Here is a 20957-nt window from a genome sequence, read left to right as displayed (position 1 = left end):
AATGTGGTGTAAGGGGGTAAAAAGTACACTTGAATAAGAAGCAATAGGGAATTAGGAGGTTCTGAGGAATCTGGAGTTCCTCTGTCTTACAGTATGGATTGTAATATTGACCGATTATGTAAAACTCGCTTATGTATGTGAAGCACGCTCATACACTCGCTTACATTGGGCTAGTAAGAGGGGAATAGCTAAGCCTGATGGGTAATGAACCATCCATTGGATTAACCTTAGAACACTCATTCAGTTCAGAGAACAAGGACACAAATGTTTGGGAACATAGATTGTAAACAGCATCTGAATCTGATAACAAATCCTGGGAAGCAAGGTCGATTCACACGTCATGAGGAACTGAGGCAACGTTGAACACATTCCGGGAGGGTGACGTGTGATACATAGAAACATAGAAAATAGGTGCAGCAGGCCATCCGGCCCTTCGAGCTTGCACCACCATTCAATAAGATCATGGCTGATCATTCCTTCAGTACCCCTTTCCCGCTTTCTCCCCATACCCCTTGATCCCTTTAGCCGCAAGGGCCATATCTAACTCACTCTTGAATATATTCAATGAACTGGCATCAACAACTCTCTGCGGTAGGGAATTCCATAGGTTAACAACTCTCTGAGTGAAGAAGTTTCTCCTCGTCTCAGTCCTAAATGGCTTACCCCTTATCCAAAGACTATGTCCCCTGGTCCTGGACTTCCCCAACATCGGGAACATTCTTCCTGCATCTAACCTGTCCAGTCCCGTCAGAATTTTATATGTTTCTATGAGATCCCCTCTCATCCTTCTAAACTCCAGTGAATACAGGCCCTGCCGATCCAGTCTCTCCTCATATGTCAGTCCTGCCATCCCTGGAATCAGTCTGGTGAACCTTCGCTGCACTCCCTCAATAGCAAGAACGTCCTTCCTCAGATTAGGAGACCAAAACTGAACACACTATTCCAGTTGGGGTGTCACCAAAGCCCTGTACAACTGCAGTAAGACTTCCCTGCTCCTATACTCAAATCCCCTTGCTATAAAGGCCAACATGCCATTTGCCTTCTTCACTGCCTGCTGTACCTGCATGCCAACCATCAATGACTGATGAATCATGACACCCAGGTCTCGCTGCACCTCCCCTTTTCCTAATCTGCCGCCATTCAGATAATATTCTGCCTTCGTGTTTTTGCCCCCAAAGTGGATAACCTCACATTTATCCACATTGTACTGCATCTGCCATGTATTTGCCCACTCGCATAACCTGTCCAAATCACCCTGCAGCCTCTTGGCGTCCTCCTCACAGCTCACATCGCCACCCAGTTTAGTGTTATCTGAAAACTTGGAGATATTACACTCAATTCCATCATCCAAATCATTAATATATATTATAAAGAGCTGAGGTCCCAGCACTGAGCCCTGCGGCACTCCACTAGTCACTGCCTGCCATTCTGAAAAGGACCCGTTAATCCCGACTCTCTGCTTCCTGTCTGCCAGCCAGTTCTCTATCCACGTCACGACATTACCCCCAATACCATGTGCTTTGATTTTGCACAACAATCTCTTGTGTGGGACCTTGTCAAACGCCTTTTGAAAGTCCAAATACACCTCATCAACTGGTTCTCCCCTGTCCACTCTACTAGTTACATCCTCAAAAAATTCCAGAAGATTTGTCAAGCATGATTTCCCCTTCATAAATCCATGCTGACTTGGACCAATTCTATCACTGCTTTCCAAATGTGCTGCTATTTCATCCTTAATGATTGATTCCAACATTTTCCCCACTACTGATGTCAGGCTAACTGGTCTATAATTACCCGTTTTCTCTCCCTCCTTTTTTAAAAAATGGTGTTACATTAGCAACCCTCCAGTCCATAGGAACTTATCCAGAGTCGATAGACTGTTGGAAAATGATCACCAATGCATCCACTATTTCTTGGGCCACTTCCTTAAATACTCTGGGATGTAGACTATCAGTCCCTGGGGATTTATCGGCCTTCAATCCCTTCAATTTCCCGCCTAATAAGGATATCCTTCAGTTCCTGCTTCTCTCTAGACCTTCGGACCCCTAGTACATCGGGAAGGTTATTTGTGTCTTCCATTGTGAAGACAGAAACAAAGTACTTGTTCAGTTGGTCTGCCATTTGTTTGTTCCCCATTATAAATTCACCTGAATCCGACTGCAAGGAACCAACGTATGTCGTCACTAATCTTTTTCTCTTGACATAGCTATAGAAGCTTTTGCAGTTATTTTTTATGTTTCCGGCAATTTCCTCTCGTACTCTATTTTCCCCCTCTTAATTAAACCCTTTGTCCTCTGCTGTATTCTAAATTTCTCCCAGTCCTCCAGCTTGCTATTTTTTCTGGCTAATTTATATGCCTCTTCCTTGGATTTAACACTATCCTTAATTTCCCTTGTTAGCCACAGTTGAGCCACCTTCCCGTTTTATTTTTACTCCAGACAGGGATGTACAATTGTTGAAGTTCGTCCATATGATCTTTAAAGGTTTGCCATTGCCTATCCACAGTCTACCCTTTAAGTATCATTTGCCAGTCTAATCTCGCCAATTCGCGCCTCATACCATCAAAGTTACCTTTCCTTAAGTTCAGGACCCTAGTTTCTGAATTAACTTTGCCACTTTCCATCTTACTAAAGAATTCTACTATATTATGGTCACTCTTCCTCAAGGGGCTTCGCACAACAAGATTGCTAATTAGTCCCTTCTCATTACACATCACCCAGTCTAGGATGGCTGGTTTGTTCCTCGACATATTGGTCCTGAAATCCATCCCTAATACACTCCAGGAAATCCTCCTCCTCCGTATTGCTACCAGTTAGGTTAGCCCAATCAATATGCAGATTAAAGTCGTCCATGATAACTGCTGTACCTTTATTGCACACCTCCCTCATTTCTTGTTTGATGCTGTCCCCAACCTCACCACAACTATTTGGTGGCCTGTACACAACTCCCACTTGTGTTTTCTGCCCTTTGGTATTCCGTAGCTCCACCCATACCGATTCCACATCATCCAAGCTAATGTCCTTCCTTACAATTGCATTAATTTCCTCTTTAACCAGCAATGCTACCCTGCCTCCTTTTCCTTTCTGTCTATCCTTCCTAAATGCTGAATACCCCTGGGATGTTGAGTTCCCAGCCTTGATCATCCTGGAGCCATGTCTCTGTGATGCCAATCACATCATACATGTTTACTGCTTTCTGTGCAGTTAATTCATCCACCTTATTCCGAATACTCCTCGCATTGAGGCACAGAGCCTTCAGACTTGTCTTTTTAACACACTTTGACCCTTTAGAATTCTGCTGTAAAGTGGCTCTTTTTGTTTTTTGCCTTGGGTTTCTCTTCCCTCCACTTTTACTATTCTCCTTTCTATCTTTTGCTTCTGTCTCTATTTTATTCCCCTCTGTCTCCCTGCATAGGTTCCCATCCCCCTGCCATATTAGTTTAACTCCTCCCAAACAGCACTAGCAAACACTCCCCCCACGACATTGGTTCCAGTCCTGCCCAGGTGCAGACCATCCGGTTTGTACTGGTCCCACCTCCCCCAGAACCGGTTCCAATGTCCCAGAAATTTGAATCCCTCCCCTCTGCACCATTGCTCAAGCCACGTATTCATCTGAGCTATCCTGCGATTCCTACTCTGACTAGCACGTGGCACTGATAGCAATCCTGAGATTACTACTTTTGAGGTCCTACTTTTTAATTTAACTACTAGCTTCCTAAATTCGTCTCGTAGGACCTCATCCCATTTTTTACCTATATCGTTGGTACCTATATGCACCACGAAACTGGCTGGTCACCCTCCCTTTTCAGAATGTCCTGCACCCGGTCCGAGCCATCCTTGACCCTTGCACCAGGGAGGCAACATACCATCCTGGAGTCTCGGTTGCGGCCGCAGAAATGCCTGTCTATTCCCCTTACAATCGAATCCCCTATCACTATCGCTCTCCCACTCTTTTTCCTGCCCTCCTGTGCAGCAGAGCCCGCCATAGTGCCATGAACCTGGCTGCTGCTGCTCTCCCCTGATGAGTCATCCCCCTCAACAGTACCCAAAGCAGTGTATCTGTTTTGCAGGGGGATGACCGCAGGGGATCCCTGCACTACCTTCCTTGTACTGCTCTTCCTGTTGGTCTTCCATTCCCTATCTGGCTGTGTACCCTTTACCTGCGGTAAGACCAACTCGCTAAACATGCTATTCACGTCATTCTCAGCATCGTGGATGCTCCAGAGTGAATCCACCCGCAGGTCCAGTTCCGCAACGCGGTTCGTCAGGAGCTGGAGGCGGACACACTTCCCACACATGTAGTCGTCAGGGACACCAGAGGCATCCCTGATTTCCCACATGGTACAGGAAGAGCATAACACGTGTCCAAGCTCTCCTGCCATGACTTATTCCCTAGATTAACTTAATTTGGCAACAACAATACTAAAGGTTCCTTACTGAAATCGAAAAGAAAAAGAAAACTAATTACCAATCACTTACCCCCTTGGCTGTGACGTCACCTTTCGATTTATTTTTACTTTTTTGCTTTCTGTCCCTGTCCCTGCTGCAGCTGCACCGGTAAGCCTCTCGCCAACCCCGGACTCGCGCTGCTCCGAGCTCCCGCCTCCTCGACCGACTGCTCGAACTGTTCGACTCCCGCTGGCCTTTATAGGCCTCTTGCCGACCCCGGACTCGCGCTGCTCCGAGCTCCCGCCTCCTCGACTGACTGATGGGAGATTGACATGTGGGGGAACCACTCAGACAGTCTGAGCAGTAGGCCAATCGGTGGTTTTGTAGGAGGGTCGCACAAATCAAAAAATCGTATAACTGTGCTTGTAGAACTCTTGTACTGGAAAGTGTTCATCGGAACATTGCCCGAGCATGTTTGAATAAAACCGGTTAACCGAGGTTTCGTCTGCGTGATTCTGTGGTCGCTGTACAATACAGGCAGGTGTCGATTCCTGAAATCAGGGAGTCCATCTTGAGGAAGAGAAGTCTTTTTACCCCAACAATTAGCGCTGCGAGCAGGATGCAGCCCCTCCGACCCAGATGATGTGGCAGCTAGCAATGGCAGTGAATATGTTTACCACCTGCAGAGCTGTAGCATTAATGGGGAAGAAGGTAATCTGTATAAAGAACTAGAAGGGGGTAATCTTTATAACTAAGTTATAGCGAACCACGGAAGGACGAAAACCAAGGTAGGGGATTGGTGTGATTCCTGAAGCGTGACGGGTGACACAGTAATAACAGGGAGAAGTCTGTATTAATCGTGCGCGCGCAAACAAGCAGTAATACAACCTAAAGGGGGATGGGACCCCAGAATGTTTAGGAAAAACTGGCCAGTGGAATGAAATGAAGACCAAGGGGGGTCTCTGAGCTATGGACCAAAAGGGTCCCAGGTATAACTGTTGGTAGTAAAGAATGTGAAAATAATAAAAACTTCCGAGTTAAACCCGACGCAGTAGCTGCAGCTTTGTGCCGAGAAAAAGAAACAAACATGTTTAACTATGGAGTGGAGGAAGGCCATCAAAATATTAAGTTAGGATACAAAAGGTGGGGGGTGGGGAGGAAACAATGAGTCTATATAGAAACATAGACAGAGAAAATAGGTGCAGGAGCAGGCCATTCAGCCCTTCTAGCCTGCACCGCCATTCAATGAGTTCATGGCTGAACATGAAACTTCAGTACCCCATTCCTGCTTTCTCGCCATACCCCTTGATCTCCCGAGTAGTAAGGACTTCATCTAACTCCCTTTTGAATATTTTAGTGAATTGGCCTCAACTACTTTCTGTGGTAGAGAATTCCACAGGTTCACCACTCTCTGGGTGAAGAAGTTTCTCCTCATCTCGGTCCTAAATGGCTTACCCCTTATCCTCAGACTGTGACCCCTGGTTCTGGACTTCCCCAACATTGGGAACATTCTTCCTGATCTAACCTGTCTAAACCCGTCAGAATTTTAAACGTTTCTATGAGGTCCCCTCTCATTCTTCTGAACTCCAGTGAATACAAGCCCAGTTGATCCAGTCTTTCTTGATAGGTCAGTCCCACCATCCCGGGAATCAGTCTGGTGAATCTTCGCTGCACTCCCTCAATAGCAAGAATGTCCTTCCTCAAGTTAGGAGACCAAAACTGTACACAATACTCCAGGTGTGGCCTCACCAAGGCCCTGTACAACTGTAGCAACACCTCCCTGCCCCTGTACTCAAATCCCCTCGCTATGAAGGCCAACATGCCATTTGCTTTCTTAACCGCCTGCTGTACCTGCATGCCAACCTTCAATGACTGATGTACCATGACACCCAGGTCTCGTTGCACCTCCCCTTTTCCTAATCTGTCACCATTCAGATAATAGTCTGTCTCTCTGTTTTTACCACCAAAGTGGATAACCTCACATTTATCCACATTATACTTCATCTGCCACGCATTTGCCCACTCACCTAACCTATCCAAGTCACTCTGCAGCCTCATAGCATCCTCCTCGCAGCTCACACTGCCACCCAACTTAGTGTCATCCGGAAATTTGGAGATACTACATATAATCCCCTCGTCTAAATCATTAATGTACAATGTAAACAGCTGGGGCCCCAGCACAGGACCTTGCGGTACCCCACTAGTCACTGCCTGCCATTCTGAAAAGTACCCATTTACTCCTACTCTTTGCTTCCTGTCTGACAACCAGTTCTCAATCCACGTCAGCACACTACCCCCAATCCCATGTGCTTTAACTTTGCACATTAATCTCTTGTGTAGGACCTTGTCGAAAGCCTTCTGAAAGTCTAAATATACCACATCAACTGGTTCTCCCTTGTCCACTCGACTGGAAACATCCTCAAAAAATTCCAGAAGATTTGTCAAGCATGATTTCCCTTTCACAAATCCATGCTGACTTGGACCTATCATGTCACCTCTTTCCAAATGCGCTGCTATGACATCCTTAATAATTGATTCCATCATTTTACCCACTACTGAGGTCAGGCTGACCGGTCTATAATTCCCTGTTTTCTCTCTCCCTCCTTTTTTAAAAGTGGGGTTACATTGGCTACCCTCCACTCGATAGGAACTGATCCAGAGTCAATGGAATGTTGGAAAATGACTGTCAATGCATCCGCTATTTCCAAGGTCACCTCCTTAAATACTCTGGGATGCAGTCCATCAGGCCCTGGGGATTTATCGGCCTTCAATCCCATCAATTTCCCCAACACAATTTCCCAACGAATAAAGATTTCCCTCAGTTCCTCCTCCTTACTAGACCCTCTGACCCATTTTATATCCGGAAGGTTGTTTGTGTCCTCCTTAGTCAATACCGAACCAAAGTACTTGTTCAATTGGTCTGCCATTTCTTTGTTCCCCGTTATGACTTCCCCTGATTCTGACTACAGGGGACCTACGTTTGTCTTTACAAACCTTTTTCTCTTTACATACCTATAGAAGCTTTTGCAATCCGCCTTAATGTTCCCTGCAAGCTTCTTCTCGTATTCCATTTTCCCTGCCCTAATCAAACCCTTCGTCCTCCTCTGCTGAGTTCTAAATTTCTCCCAGTCCCCGGGTTCACTGCTATTTCTGGCCAATTTGTATGCCACTTCCTTGGCTTTAATACTATCCCTGATTTCCCTAGATAGCCACGGTTGAGCCACCTTCCCTTTTTTATTTTTACGCCAGACAGGAATGTACAATTGTTGTAATTCATCCATGCGGTCTCTAAATGTCTGCCATTGCCCATCCACAGTCAACCCCTTAAGTATCATTCGCCAATCTATCCTAGCCAATTCACGCCTCATACCTTCAAAGTTACCCTTCTTTAAGTTCTGGACCATGGTCTCTGAATTAACTGTTTCATTCTCCAAGGGGCCTCGCACAATGAGATTGCTAATTAATCCTCTCTCATTGCACAACACCCCAGTCTAAGATGGCCTCCCCCTAGTTGGTTCCTCGACATATTGGTCTAGAAAACCATCCCTTATGCACTCCAGGAAATCCTCCTCCACTGTATTGCTTCCAGTTTGGCTAGCCCAATCTATGTGCATATTAAAGTCACCCATTATAACTGCTGCACCTTTATTGCATGCATCCCTAATTTCCTGTTTGATGCCCTCCCCAACATCACTACTACTGTTTGGAGGTCTGTACACAACTCCCACTAACGTTTTTTGCCCTTTGGTGTTCTGCAGCTCTACCCATATAGATTCCACATTATCCAAGCTAATGTCTTTCCTAACTGTTGCATTAATCTCCTCTTTAACCAGCAATGCTACCCCACCTCCTTTTCCTTTTATTCTATCCTTCCTGAATGTTGAATACCCCTGGATGTTGAGTTCCCAGCCCTGATCATCCTGGAGCCACGTCTCCGTAATCCCAATCACATCATATTTGTTAACATCTATTTGCACAGTTAATTCATCCACCTTGCATTTAGACACAAAGCCTTCAGGCTTGTTTTTGTAACCCCCTTTGTCCTTTTAGAATTTTGCTGTACAGTGGCCCTTTTTGTTCTTTGCCTTGGGTTTCTCTGCCCTCCACTTTTCCTCATCTCCTTTCTGTCTTTTGCTTTTGCCTCCTTTTTGTCTCCCTCTGTCTCCCTGCATTGGTTCCCATCCCCCTGCCATATTAGTTTAACTCCTCCCCAACAGCACTAGCAAACACTCCCCCTAGGACATTGGTTCCGGTCCTGTCCAGGTGCAGACCGTCCGGTTTGTACTGGTCCCACCTCCCCCAGAACCGGTTCCAATGCCCCAGAAATTTGAATCCCTCCCTGCTGCACCACTGCTCTAGCCACGTATTCATCTGCGCTATCCTGCGATTCCTACTTTGACTATCACGTGGCACTGGTAGCAATCCCGAGATTACTACTTTTGAGGTCCTACTTTTTAATTTAGCTCCTAGCTCCTTAAATTCGTTTCGTAGGACCTCATCCCTTTTTTTTACCTATGTCGTTGGTACCAATGTGCACCACGACAACTGGCTGTTCTCCCTCCCATTTCAGAATGTCCTGCACCCGCTCCGAGACATCCTTGACCCTTGCACCAGGGAGGCAACATACCATCCTGGAGTCTCGGTTGCGGCCGCAGAAACGCCTATCTATTCCCCTCACCATTGAATCCCCTATCACTATCGCGCTCCCACTCTTTTTCCTGCCCTCCTGTGCAGCAGAGCCAGCCACGGTGCCATGAACTTGGCTGCTGCTGCCCTCCCCTGATGAGTCATCCCCCCCAACAGTACTCAAAGTGGTGTATCTGTTTTGCAGGGGGATGACCACAGGGGACCCCTGCACTACCTTCCATGCACTACTCTTCCTGCTGGTCTTCCATTCCCTATCTGGCTGTGGACCCTTCTCCTGTGGTAAGACCAACTCACTACACGTGATACTCACGTCATTCTCAGCATCGTGGATGCTCCAGAGTGAATCCACCCTCAGCTCCAATTCCGCAACGCGGACCGTCAGGAGCTCGAGGCGGATACACTTCCCGCACACGTAGTCGTCAGGGACACCAGAAGTGTCCCTGAGTTCCCACATGGTATGTTTGTTCTCGATAAAACTTGCAACCTTGAAGCTAGAAAGAAGAAACCATTGAACGTTTAATTGGGAAAAATATTTTTTGCAATTTTCTTATGTAGTTTAAATTAACAATGGAAAAAGATGTAACTTACTGGATGCTATTTGATATTGGCTGTGAAAAAGATATTGCTTTAACTGGAAGGTAATTAACCAATGTCTAAATGAAATTCTGGTTTTGTTTCAAAGTGTGAATATTGGAAAAGAGATAAAAGACACTCTATGTGATAGAAGTTGCCGTTTGGTTGTTTTGAAAATGCTATTTTAAATTACAGGAAAGTTTCTACTGCAGTAAAGGAGATTTAAATTTCAGGTTTGAAAACCTTTTTAAAATGGATGCTGTATTCTGATACCGGGAAAGGTTTTAAAAAAAAGAATTACGCAAAATCACGTAATGATATCAGGCTTTCTTACAAACCTGCAAAGGAGTTAACCCTTTCCACTGACAGCTGTTTTATTTAGTTCACCAAACAACTTTAGCGTCGCTGCATGGAATTTAAAATATACTGGACATTATTAATTTGGGTTTCTTAATTGGAAGTGAATATTTTCCCACGTGCCAGAAGAAAAATAACATTGTAATGGTTATAAAGAATTTTTAAAAAAATGTGTAATCTTTAATATGGAAAGAGTGAAGTAACATATCTAGAATACATAACACAAGGGAAGAGACAGATGCCAGGGGCCATGAAAGGGGTCAGGCTGGTCCTAGGGCTGTTCAGCTACTGCAGAAACATTATTCCCGAATATGCTGAGATGGCCCAGCCTATACAGAACCTGGTCAAAGGGGGAAACCCTCCCAAGAGCCTGTAAACTGGGGCCCTGATCAGGAAATTGTGGTTGTAAGGTTAAAATAAACTCTCACAAGTGCTCCAGCCCTGAGATTACCTGACCAGAATCTATACCCACTACAGTAAAGATCATTACATGGGGACAGGCATAGGCCAGTGGCAAAGTAATGTCGGGACACGTTATCCTACATACCTCGCATAGCTTAGCAGAAGTGCTTAACACAGGAAGGCTAAAAACGATATCTGACATACAAAGGACCAGATGGGAAGCAATGGTCTTACCCTCCCAACGAGACGGAACAATAAAAGACACTGTTACAACCCTGCAGGATGGATCATTACGCAGGGAAAGGAACATCCATGTAGCCCGACAGAAGAAATCGAGGAAAGTAGTCAGGCTAGTGAAACCCCGCTTCAGGAGGCAGACATGGATCTATACGTAGATGGGTTCTGACGCTATATCAACGGGACACCACGGATGGGATGGGCCGTGGTAAATAGCAATGGACAGGTTAGAAAGAAAGGACTGCTTGAAGGGGGCCTATCGGCTCAAGTGACTGAATTGATGGCTCTCATCGAGGCTCTGAGGATGGCTAAGGGAAAACATCTGTACAGTCGATATGCTTTTGGAGTAGTGCATAATTATATGATAACCTGGAGCAGACGAGGATACATGACCTCAGCAGGAGGGCCAATTAAAGATTGTTAAAGAATTAGTGGAAGCCTCCCTCCTACGCCAAGAGTGTTCGAATAAAAGTCAAAGCGTACTTAAAAAAAATTACTGATCAACACCAACAGGGAAATGCATGGGCAGCCAAGCAGGTGGCGGAGACAGGTACACTGGCCAGGGAAGCCCAGGCCGGAGCATGTACAATCGGGCCTGAGGAAGTAAACATGCTTAAGGAACAGGGAGAAACCAGGAGGGGTGGAAGCAGAGGGGGGCCCAATAAGGGATCGATGGGGTATGAAGGAAAGATGGGAATTTATACCACAGGTATGTTCATACAGGTAGAACTAACATGAAAAGTTCAATGTCCAGATGCTGGTGGTGGAAGAGAATGGGTAGAAGTATAGAGAACCACTGTAGAAGGTGCGTGACATGTGCAGAATACAACCCAGGGGGGAAAGTAAAGGTCAGAATGGGACATCAGCCCTGACAGGAAGGACCCTGGAAAAACTTACAGATAGATTTTACTGGACTGTTACCCAGCAATAAGGGAAAGACAATAGACCAGTTTATGAAATGGGTAGAAGCTTTCGCCACTAGAAATTGTTCATCAGAAACCGTGGCCAGGATCCTAGTAGAGGAAATAATACCCCGATGGGGAATGCCACTACAGTTGGACTCAGATCAAGGTACACACTTCACAGGGAAGGTGATGAAACAGACCTGCACTTTATTCGAGATTAGGCAAAAATATCCCATACCATCCAGAATCTTCCAGATTGGTGGAACGAATAAAAGCGGCCCTAGCCAAGGCAATGATACTGCCAGAAGTCTTGGTTATAGGAAGCAAGGACATAGGACCTTATAAAGACAGGATACGGAGGTTTGTGATGGAACTCTGTAAGCAGTTACATGACTTAAAAGCACAGGCTAGAGATCAGTAAGAAATCGAGGACTTGGAGAACGACACTAAGGAACAGAAGGTCCAAGTACCCCAAATGGTAAGGATTAACCTAAAGAGTTCTGGGCTCGCACCAAAGTGAACTGGACCCCATCAGGTACTGGTAAGGGACATGTGCACCTGCGTAGTTATAAGGGGTATTGGCAAGTGGGAACACTGGACCCAGTTGAAAAAGCATGGTCAATAATTAACCGGTGACGATCGGGAAATAATTGTTTTTTTCTAGGGATTTCGGTGCTCGTGGGAACCACGTGGGGTAACTCATCCTTATATCAAGGACAACGGGCTGAGGGACAGCAAGGCCTGTATTACAGGGATTCGGGCGACATTAATTGTAATAAAGAATCAAAAACGCTGACGGTGATGGACGGAGCAAAAGTGGACTTAAATTGCAGCGTTGGAATAACGGGCATAAAACAACATAGCAAGGAAACGAAACAACATTGGGGATGGGCCAGTAATACGGGACGAATAATTAGTGTGAATAAGACCACGGTGTGTTTTATAACCAGGAGGCGGGGGACAAAGATTTCACTCAACATCTCTGAATGGTGGTGGAGGGTTATATCCTGAGATAGACCCACCCACACAGCCCCACCTACTACTTTAGCAATATTGAGCACTACCAGGGCTCCAACCACCACACCCCCAATGCCACCAATGTGTCCAACTATGAGCGCTGGGGCAAAAGAGGGATTGATAATAAGGCAAACCAAAGATAAGATACACTTCAGGGTACATCAGCGAATAATTACTGTATTCCTAAATTTAACAGACTTAACCATCCCCAGCTTCTGTGGGTCAAACACCATAAGCCTGCATAGAAACCTGACCCTGCGAGCACTTAACTTAAAGGCGCTAAATCAAAAACCATGAAGTTTAATGTGGAAAGAGGGTCAGGTAAAAAGCGGGACTGGGGAAAAAGAAAGATACTAGAAATGGTATGCGCGGGATATGCGGCGGGCGTTACGACGGTAAACACTATAGACCTGCACACGATAGATGATTGAGTCGATGCCCTAACACGAACCTTACAGGGATAGTTGGAGAGGGATGAGGATAATGAGAAGGTACAGGCACAACTGGGGACTGGTGTGGAAAGGGAATTATTACAAGTGGCCCACACATTGCAAGACCATGCCAGAATTATAAATTCGATAAATAGAGCGGAAAGAAACTTGAATAGAATCATACAGACAGAAATGGAATGCGCAGAATGGTTACTCAATGGTAAACAACATAACCTAGAGCAACTTCAAAATGGTGTGTGAGCACCACGCGACTGAGATAACGGTCACAAATACCTTATGCGCCATCAGGAATACTGACTTCTGCTTTACCCCGCTTGACGAGACACACATAAATGGATACGTTATAAGCTCTGACCTGAAAGAAGAAACCATCAATGGGACAATGATAGACACTATCTGAGAAGGGTATGAGAAGGCCATCGGGCCACAAGGAAAACCGATACTCAAACTGAATGAGAAACAAACTTGACTGAATTGGAAAAGAGAATATTTGAAGCAACATAGAGAAGAACTCAGGTGGTGGAAGATCAAGAAAGATAGAAGAAACAGAAGATACCCCAGGCGGGGCAGAATTCGAACATTGAGAAAATGGAATGCTGAACTCAATGTGCAAGTGCATCTGTGGATACAGATAGTGTCACATGGACTGGTTGTAGTGCAAGGGAGCATATTGGTCATCTTGCTAGTATTAGCCTGTAAAAAGTGTAACCGACGTAAGAAGCAGGCAATAGCCCGAACAATAGTTAAAACATTGAATAAAGGGAATATAGACAGTCCGGAAGAAAGGACTTATCTCGTATAACCTTAATGGGAAAGCTAACAGGTGGGTCCTGCAGTTGGGGAAGTAGCCCAGTGAAAGGACAACCCTAGAAGCTCACCCATGAGGAATTAATTGGGAAACCTTGGGCATATAGCCAAGGGCCATTAAGGGGGATTGTAAGGGGGTACAAAGTACACTTGAGTAAGAAGTATAAGGGAATTAGGAGGTTCTGAGGAATCGGGAGTTCCTCTGTCTTACGCTATGGATTGTAATATTGACCGATGTATGTATGTAAAGCACGCTCATACACTCGCTTACATTGGGCTAGTAAGAGGGGGATAGCGAAGCTTGATGGGTAATGAACCATCCGTTAGATTAACCTTAGAACACTCATTCAGTTCAGAGAACAAGGACACAAATGTTTGGGAACATAGATTGTAAACAGCATCTGAATCTGATCGCAAACCCTGGGAAGCAAGGCCGATTCACACGTCATGAGGAATTGAGGCAACGTTGAACACCTTCCGGGAGGATGATGTGTGATGGGAGATGGACAGGTGGGGGGGAACCACTTAGACAGTCTGAGCAGTAGACCAATCGGTGGTTTTGTAGGAGGGTCACACACCTCGAAAAATCGCATAACTGCTTGTAGAACTCTTGTACTGGGATGTGTTCATCGGAACATTTCCTGAGCATGTTCGAATAAAATCGGTTAACCGAGGTTTCGTCTGCGTGATTCCGTGGTCGCTGTACAATACGGGCAGATGTCGTTTCCTTATATCAGGGAGTCCACCTTGAGGAAGAGAATTCTTTTTACCCCAACAGTGGCGTCTATCCATGTATGGATTCGACTTGGAGCTCGAGAAAAACAATCCTAATTCTTTCCTGAAAACCTTCTCTATCCCTGACCACTCACCCACACTACCTCCCTAGCATGACCACAAAGTATAAATGGAACAACTTGGAATATGGTCACAAGCAATCAAGGATTCTCTTGTTCGATTACTTTTCACTAATTTAAATTTATGGTTTTCAGGCCCATGTTAAGTAATCTATATCTAATTTAGAGATGGGAGGTAAAATTATTGAGAATAGGCCTGTATTTTCTCGAGTTTAGAAGAATGAGAGATGATCTCATTGAAACATATATGATTCTGAATGGGCTTGTCGGGGTGAATGCTGAGAGGCTGTTTACCCTGGCTGGAGAGTCTAGAATTAGGGGGCATAGTCTCAAGATAAGGGGTCCTTGGGATTTAGGACTGAGATGAAGAGAAATTTCTTCACTCAGAGGTTTGTGAATCTTTGAAATTCTCAACCTCAGAGGGCTGCGGTCTTTGAGTATATTCCACATTGAGATCGATAGAGTTTTGGGCACAAAGGGAATGAAGGGATATGGGGATCGGTGGGAAAATGGAGTTGATGTAGAAGATCAGCCATGATCTTACTGAATGGCAGAGAATGCTCAAAGGGCGATATGATCTACTCCTGCTCCTAATTCCTTTGATCTTGTGACAATTAGTAGCTATTTTTTTGCTCTGTAACCCTAACGGTTCTCTGCTGACATTTATGACTAATGCAATTTGAGTTTCTCAAATGTCCCAGTAAGTAGAGAGAGCCTGAAATCTTCCACTTTCTTTGGGGAATTTTATGACTCAAGTTATTTGTTTCTGGAAGAGCGGTGGGAGCAAATCTTTGACAGTTTGTACATTTTCAACTGCTTCCCTCTGTGCTTTTGCAAACAGATGAGTATTTTCTCAGATTAGTTTGAAACTAATATCTATTGTAATTTTTAATGAGGTTTCATTTTCATAGAATCAGTGTATTTCTATACAGAGGCAGTGATGGACTTGTGGTATCTGTCAAGGCTTAGGCTTTAAAATAGTCCATTACTGGTTGACTAGTAACTCAATCAGTAAGCACCCTTGAATCCCAATTGCAGTGAGCACGGGTTTCCTTGTTTCCTGTTATCCCTACACATCACCCTTAGTTGGATCAGCTCTTTGACCTCTGATTGTGAATTATGGAAGACTACTTAGGAATTCTGTCCTCTTACTGTCCATTAATGAAGCAAGTGCTGCTGGATAGTGTTTGGGCACAAGGATCCTGGACAATTATTTCAGAGATCCTAAGACCAATTGTATTGACTGTGCAGCAGCCCCTACCCAAGATCAGTGAAGTCAGCACCGAGCAGGAGTCAAACATGGAATCTTTCAGCCCCGCATGGCTGCTCGCTGCCTTAAGCTGCTGAGTCTTGAAGAAGCTCCTCTGAAGTGACACTGGTTAGTAAGTGACAGTAAACTGTTCAGTTTGTTGGAGGCATCTTAGGTAATCCTGATCCTGTTGTCAGCAAATGTCCACACGTAAGCACTTTGCAGTAGACATTACCATAGATAGTGACCAGGAGCCGGAACTGTTAGTTCTCTTCCAATTTAAAAAGACACTACGCCAGTTGTAATATCTGATGCTGGCTGGCTCAGCTGAGGTGAACTAGTTCAATACATACAAAGGATTGAACGTTGGACCTTCCTCATCTTTGTGCTTCAATGTTGCACAATTCAAGTTCTCTTGAAGGTTTGACTTGCACTTCAATCTTCAGGTTGTATTAAAATATCTTGATAGGATGAGTGGGAGCAAGTAGTTCAGGTGTCACAACTTGCTCATATAGTTGCACTGGTAGGGTAGCAGGAGTGCTATTCTGCATTTAGTAAATGATTGATTAAGGATATAGGTTTAAAACATATCTATCAGACTATATAGCTTGTAGCTCCAACAATAGTGACTCTTCCATCAACATTGCTAAATTAAAGCAACAGTTCAAGCTTGATTACTGATCTGTTTGCTTTTTATCAGTGTAATAAGGTGCATCAGCTTGTATTATAGCTAGAATGGAGCATATTGTTATATGGTGGTCAGATTAAAAGCAGCAAACGGCAATGCAGCTGTCCACTAAATATCTCTAAAACCAAGGAAGTATCTACACATAAATAATTTTCTCCTGTCTTTTCTGTTTTACTAAACTTGCTCTTTGCAATATTTGGAAAATTACAGGCCTTGTTGTTCTGCATTATACCAGTAGATGGAAAGTAGTAGTTAGATGCAGAAAGTACTGAGGAACACTTGATTGATCTATTCGAGAGCTATGTCAAGAACTGAGCTTGTGTCAGTAATAAGCTATATTTTGGCACCTTGTTTTGTTTTGCTTGGTTTTAACTGATGTCTTAAAGCTGTTTTTCCCCATTTTGATTTCAACTGATTGTTTTAAATTTGAAATGGTAATTTAGTCTTGTGTAAAATGTCTAATTATGTATGTTCTACAAAAATCTGGAAGCTTATAGGGAATGTTTGTTACTGTTGTTTAAGAACTAAGAATGGATAATTAACAATATTAAGGCAGAAAGGTGGTGAAATTTCACTGAACAGAAACATGAAACATAGAAAAAAAACATAAAAACATAGAAAATAGGTGCAGGAGTAGGCCATTCGGCCCTTCGAGCCTGCACCACCATTCGATAAGATCATGGCTGATCATTCCTTCAGTATCCCTTTCCTGCTATAGAATGTCATGGGAGCATGTCTGTATTTTTCTAGAATTTACACATTGAAATTGCAGAGATTGCATTTTGAAATGTGACTTCTGAGATTTCAGTTTGTTAGTGGGTCATTAATTATAATGAATAACATGTATTCTGTTATTTGTTGAAAGAATTTCAGCACAACAATCAGTTTGATTACTTGAAATTGATATTAAATATTAAACATTTTGTGTCACTTGAAATGAAATTGGAAGTATAAAGATGCAGGATTATTTTAATAGTCCTTTTTATGAATGAATGTTTTCTTTTCACTATTGCTCTGATACTTAAGTACGATTAAAACAAATATTTGCGATAGGTGAAGGGCCAAGTCCCAAATGCAGCTTGAAAAAGTACAAGAGCAGTCATGGCAATTTGACAATAGTGGTTAGATGATAAGCTTAGATATTAAAAACCTGTTTGAATGAAGGAAGGTAACGTTAAGGAGGGAAAGAACCCTCAATTTTTTGACGTTCCAGAAAGAATTCCAAGGTCATTTTCTATTTTTTCCCCTCTGGTTTTGTAAGTTTTTTTTCCCCTAGTTCCCCATTCTTCATCGGCCTGTGCCATAGGTGCTCAAGCAGGGAACAGTTGAGGTGCATGGTCCCAATGTTCCCTCTGGAGAATTGTGGGGTAAACAATAGCCTATGAGCTTGGAGAACAGCATTTTTAACCTACATTGCTCATTCACAAATTATGGATAAGCAGTTTAAAAAATATATTAATTTCTCCCTCAATATAATGAGGATTAAGCCAAGCAAAATTTACAATAATTTAGTGCATTCAGAAGCCCGATTCTGGCAGCCAAGAGGTGCTAGGGACTGCCCAGGTTCAACAACCCCCTCAAATCCCTCCACCTGCTGATTAAAGTCATGATCGCCTCCACTTCGTACCGCAATATGACTTAGCAAACCATCATGTTTCGTTCTGTTGACTTCCTTATACTACGTGCTTTTTCCACTTTGCTCTCCAATTCTTTTTTTAATTGATTATCCCTTTCCATTTTTAAATTTGATTCTCATTCATCATTTTCATATTGGTGCTCCCTCACATCTTCATTATCTGAACCCTCTAGTTTTCCTTGGAAACAGATTGTTTTGGGGTGGAACAGGAGTGTGCAATTTGGTGCTTATGGAGTTTGTTTTGGTCATGTTACTGTGTGTAGCGAGGTGTTCCCAGATAATTTTGCCACTTACAGGGTCTGAGTTTGTGGCCTTGCTGGAAATGCTCAGATGGGATGTGTTTGGCTATTCTGGTGCACTGGGGCCCTGGAAATGCAGGTGGTTTGACTACAAGCACAAAGAGTTCACTTAGATTGACTTCTGAGGTAAAGATTTAAGCACTTTAGATAAAAGAGCGGCTCTCCAGCTGAAGCAGAGAATTTTACTGGTACAGGTTGTACCTCACCAGTCCAGGACTCTTTTTAGTCCGGAAACATCCCTGGTCCGGCATCATTCCTGGCAGGGGTGGCGTCCCGCGCTGTTCATGGAGGTTCCCTTTCTGTTCATGGAGGTAAGCAGGCCGGGCAATGAAAGGGAAGGGAAGGGCAGGCAGCTGACTGAGGCGTGGAGGATTGAAAAAAACAGAGATGTTGAGTGACGAAATGCTGCGCAGTAGGTTTCTGCACAGTGCATGCACAGAACGCGGCCGGGTCATTGTCAGCAGCGTTGTCAGCAATTGCCTCCAGAAAAAGAGCTCCAAAGCAGCATCGCGAGAGCGGGAGGCCCGAGATTTTAGCATGGTGTAAGGCTGCTCCTCTTATCTCCGCTGCCTCCAGTGTTCCCTCCTAGGTGGGGGGGTCGGCGCGCTGTGTCCTGGGGCTGGCTGCTCCACTTATCCCCGCTCCTCCGGTGTTCCCTCCTAGATCGGGTCGGTGTGGAGAGGGAGTGAGACCCGAGTTTTGCAGCCGGAGCACGACTGAGGCGTTCAGGAGCCCCAGCGCTGTCATCAGGACCCGATAAGTCTTGTTTCGGCGTGACCTTCCGTGATCCGGAAAATTCTCTAGTCCGACACTGGTCAGGTCTCAAGGGTGCCGGACTGGAGAGGTACAACCTCTACTTGAATTAATTTTGACATTGTTCTTTAAAATGGAACAGACTGACACATTTTATGATGCTTTTCTATTCGGAGTGTTGCTTTATATAATCCTGGCAAACAGTCAAAGTCATTTATATGGAAATAATGGAGTTTCCATTGTTTTTGAAAAGAATTGCAATTGGTTTTGCAATGAGATATGGGGGGGGACTGACATAACTAACACAGAACTCCAGAAAAGGTCTGCTCTTTCAATAACCCTGTTGATCAGTTTAACTTATCTTCCAGATTAAGGAAAACTCCACTGAAATAATAATGGTTGGTGAAATAATGATCTCTTCATTCTGCACTGTAATGAGCGCAGATCACAAGTTCTGCAGCATATACAGATGTATTTCAGATAAATACAGAACTCCAAATTAACATTTTAAAGAAATAGGTCAACGATTCTTCAATCCAATGCAAATATCACATATAGATTTAAAAAAATGAAATGCAACGTAACTTCACATTTTAATAAGTTTTATAATCTTGGACATTGCAAGCTAAACTTATGGAGCTCTCTGTGAAATATTATATTGTCGAGCCACTCAACGGTTGAAGCATATTGTAACATGAGCAGTATTAACTAGTGCATGTTAAACATGTATTGGATAAAAACTCTTATTTTTATCCATCCATGTTGCCTGGATTCAAGCTGAAAGTCTGGGGCTGGAAAGACAATGTTGTAATCCACGGCATCACCCTCTACAAAGTAATTTGTGTTTCCAATTCCAATATTCAGCAAAATGAATTTCCCAGTGGATTTGTTTCCATTTAACTGACAACAGCCGTTAATTCTGTTGAAAATATCATTAATGTCATTGTGCCATCAGGGACTTGGTCTTTTTATGGCTGTACATAAGATGACTATTATTTTGCTTTCCTTCCAGGGGCCCAAAATTATGACGTAATCAGGCTTTCAACCTACCGGACAGCATGCAAGCTGCGATTTGTGCAAAAAAGATGCAATCGTAAGTATTAACTCAACATAAATTATTTCTCTCTTTAAAGAAAAGCCTTGAATTCATGGGTGGAGGTGAGCCATTAAGTATTGAAGTGAGGGTGACTTGCTGGACACATGCAGGTAGAATTTCCTATGTATTTGTACCCAGAGACATGCGTAATCAGGGCGTAAAGCAAATACCCAGAATAAAATTTCAAGAAAACTCGTGTGTAAATGTGTTATGTACATAATTACGCTACTTCAGAATTTCCTGCAATTACACTGGTTCAAAACGGGTAAAATTAAGCCCAAAATTTTAGATGTATCAGGAAACAGTCATTTTTCTATCGTCTGGCATCTGCCGTTAGTTAGATTTGCCCTTGCACGTTTAGGCTTTTAAATTTTTGCATAGCAAGTTGCTGAAAGAGCGAGCTGATAATGGCCTTAATTTTGCAGTTAGTGGTGAAGGACCGGCGCTATGCTGACAGCTGCCAACAGTTTTCATGAGGCTTTTGTGTGGACACTTGCTGTCATCAGGTGTCCGATCCAATGTGGCGCCCTCTACAGGGGATCTGTGGCGTGTGTGAGCAAGTCAAGCTATAGCAAGGCTCTTCAACCAATCAGAGTG

The 20957-nt window shown here is 43.9% G+C and overlaps 1 protein-coding gene across 1 annotated transcript in view; it reads left to right on the top strand.

The window, feature by feature from the left end:
- The window catches only part of LOC139267193 (dystrobrevin beta-like), an 843282-nt gene that overhangs the window by 251940 nt on the left and 570385 nt on the right, over positions 1–20957 (top strand). The window contains exon 4 of the mRNA XM_070885122.1: positions 20277–20357. Coding sequence (XP_070741223.1) covers positions 20277–20357 — 81 coding nt within the window. The remainder of the gene's footprint in view (positions 1–20276; positions 20358–20957) is intronic.

This window comes from Pristiophorus japonicus, chromosome 7 (assembly GCF_044704955.1).
Source record: "Pristiophorus japonicus isolate sPriJap1 chromosome 7, sPriJap1.hap1, whole genome shotgun sequence".
NCBI classification, from domain to species: Eukaryota; Metazoa; Chordata; class Chondrichthyes; family Pristiophoridae; genus Pristiophorus; species Pristiophorus japonicus.
This window is presented reverse-complemented; position numbering and strand designations above follow the sequence as displayed.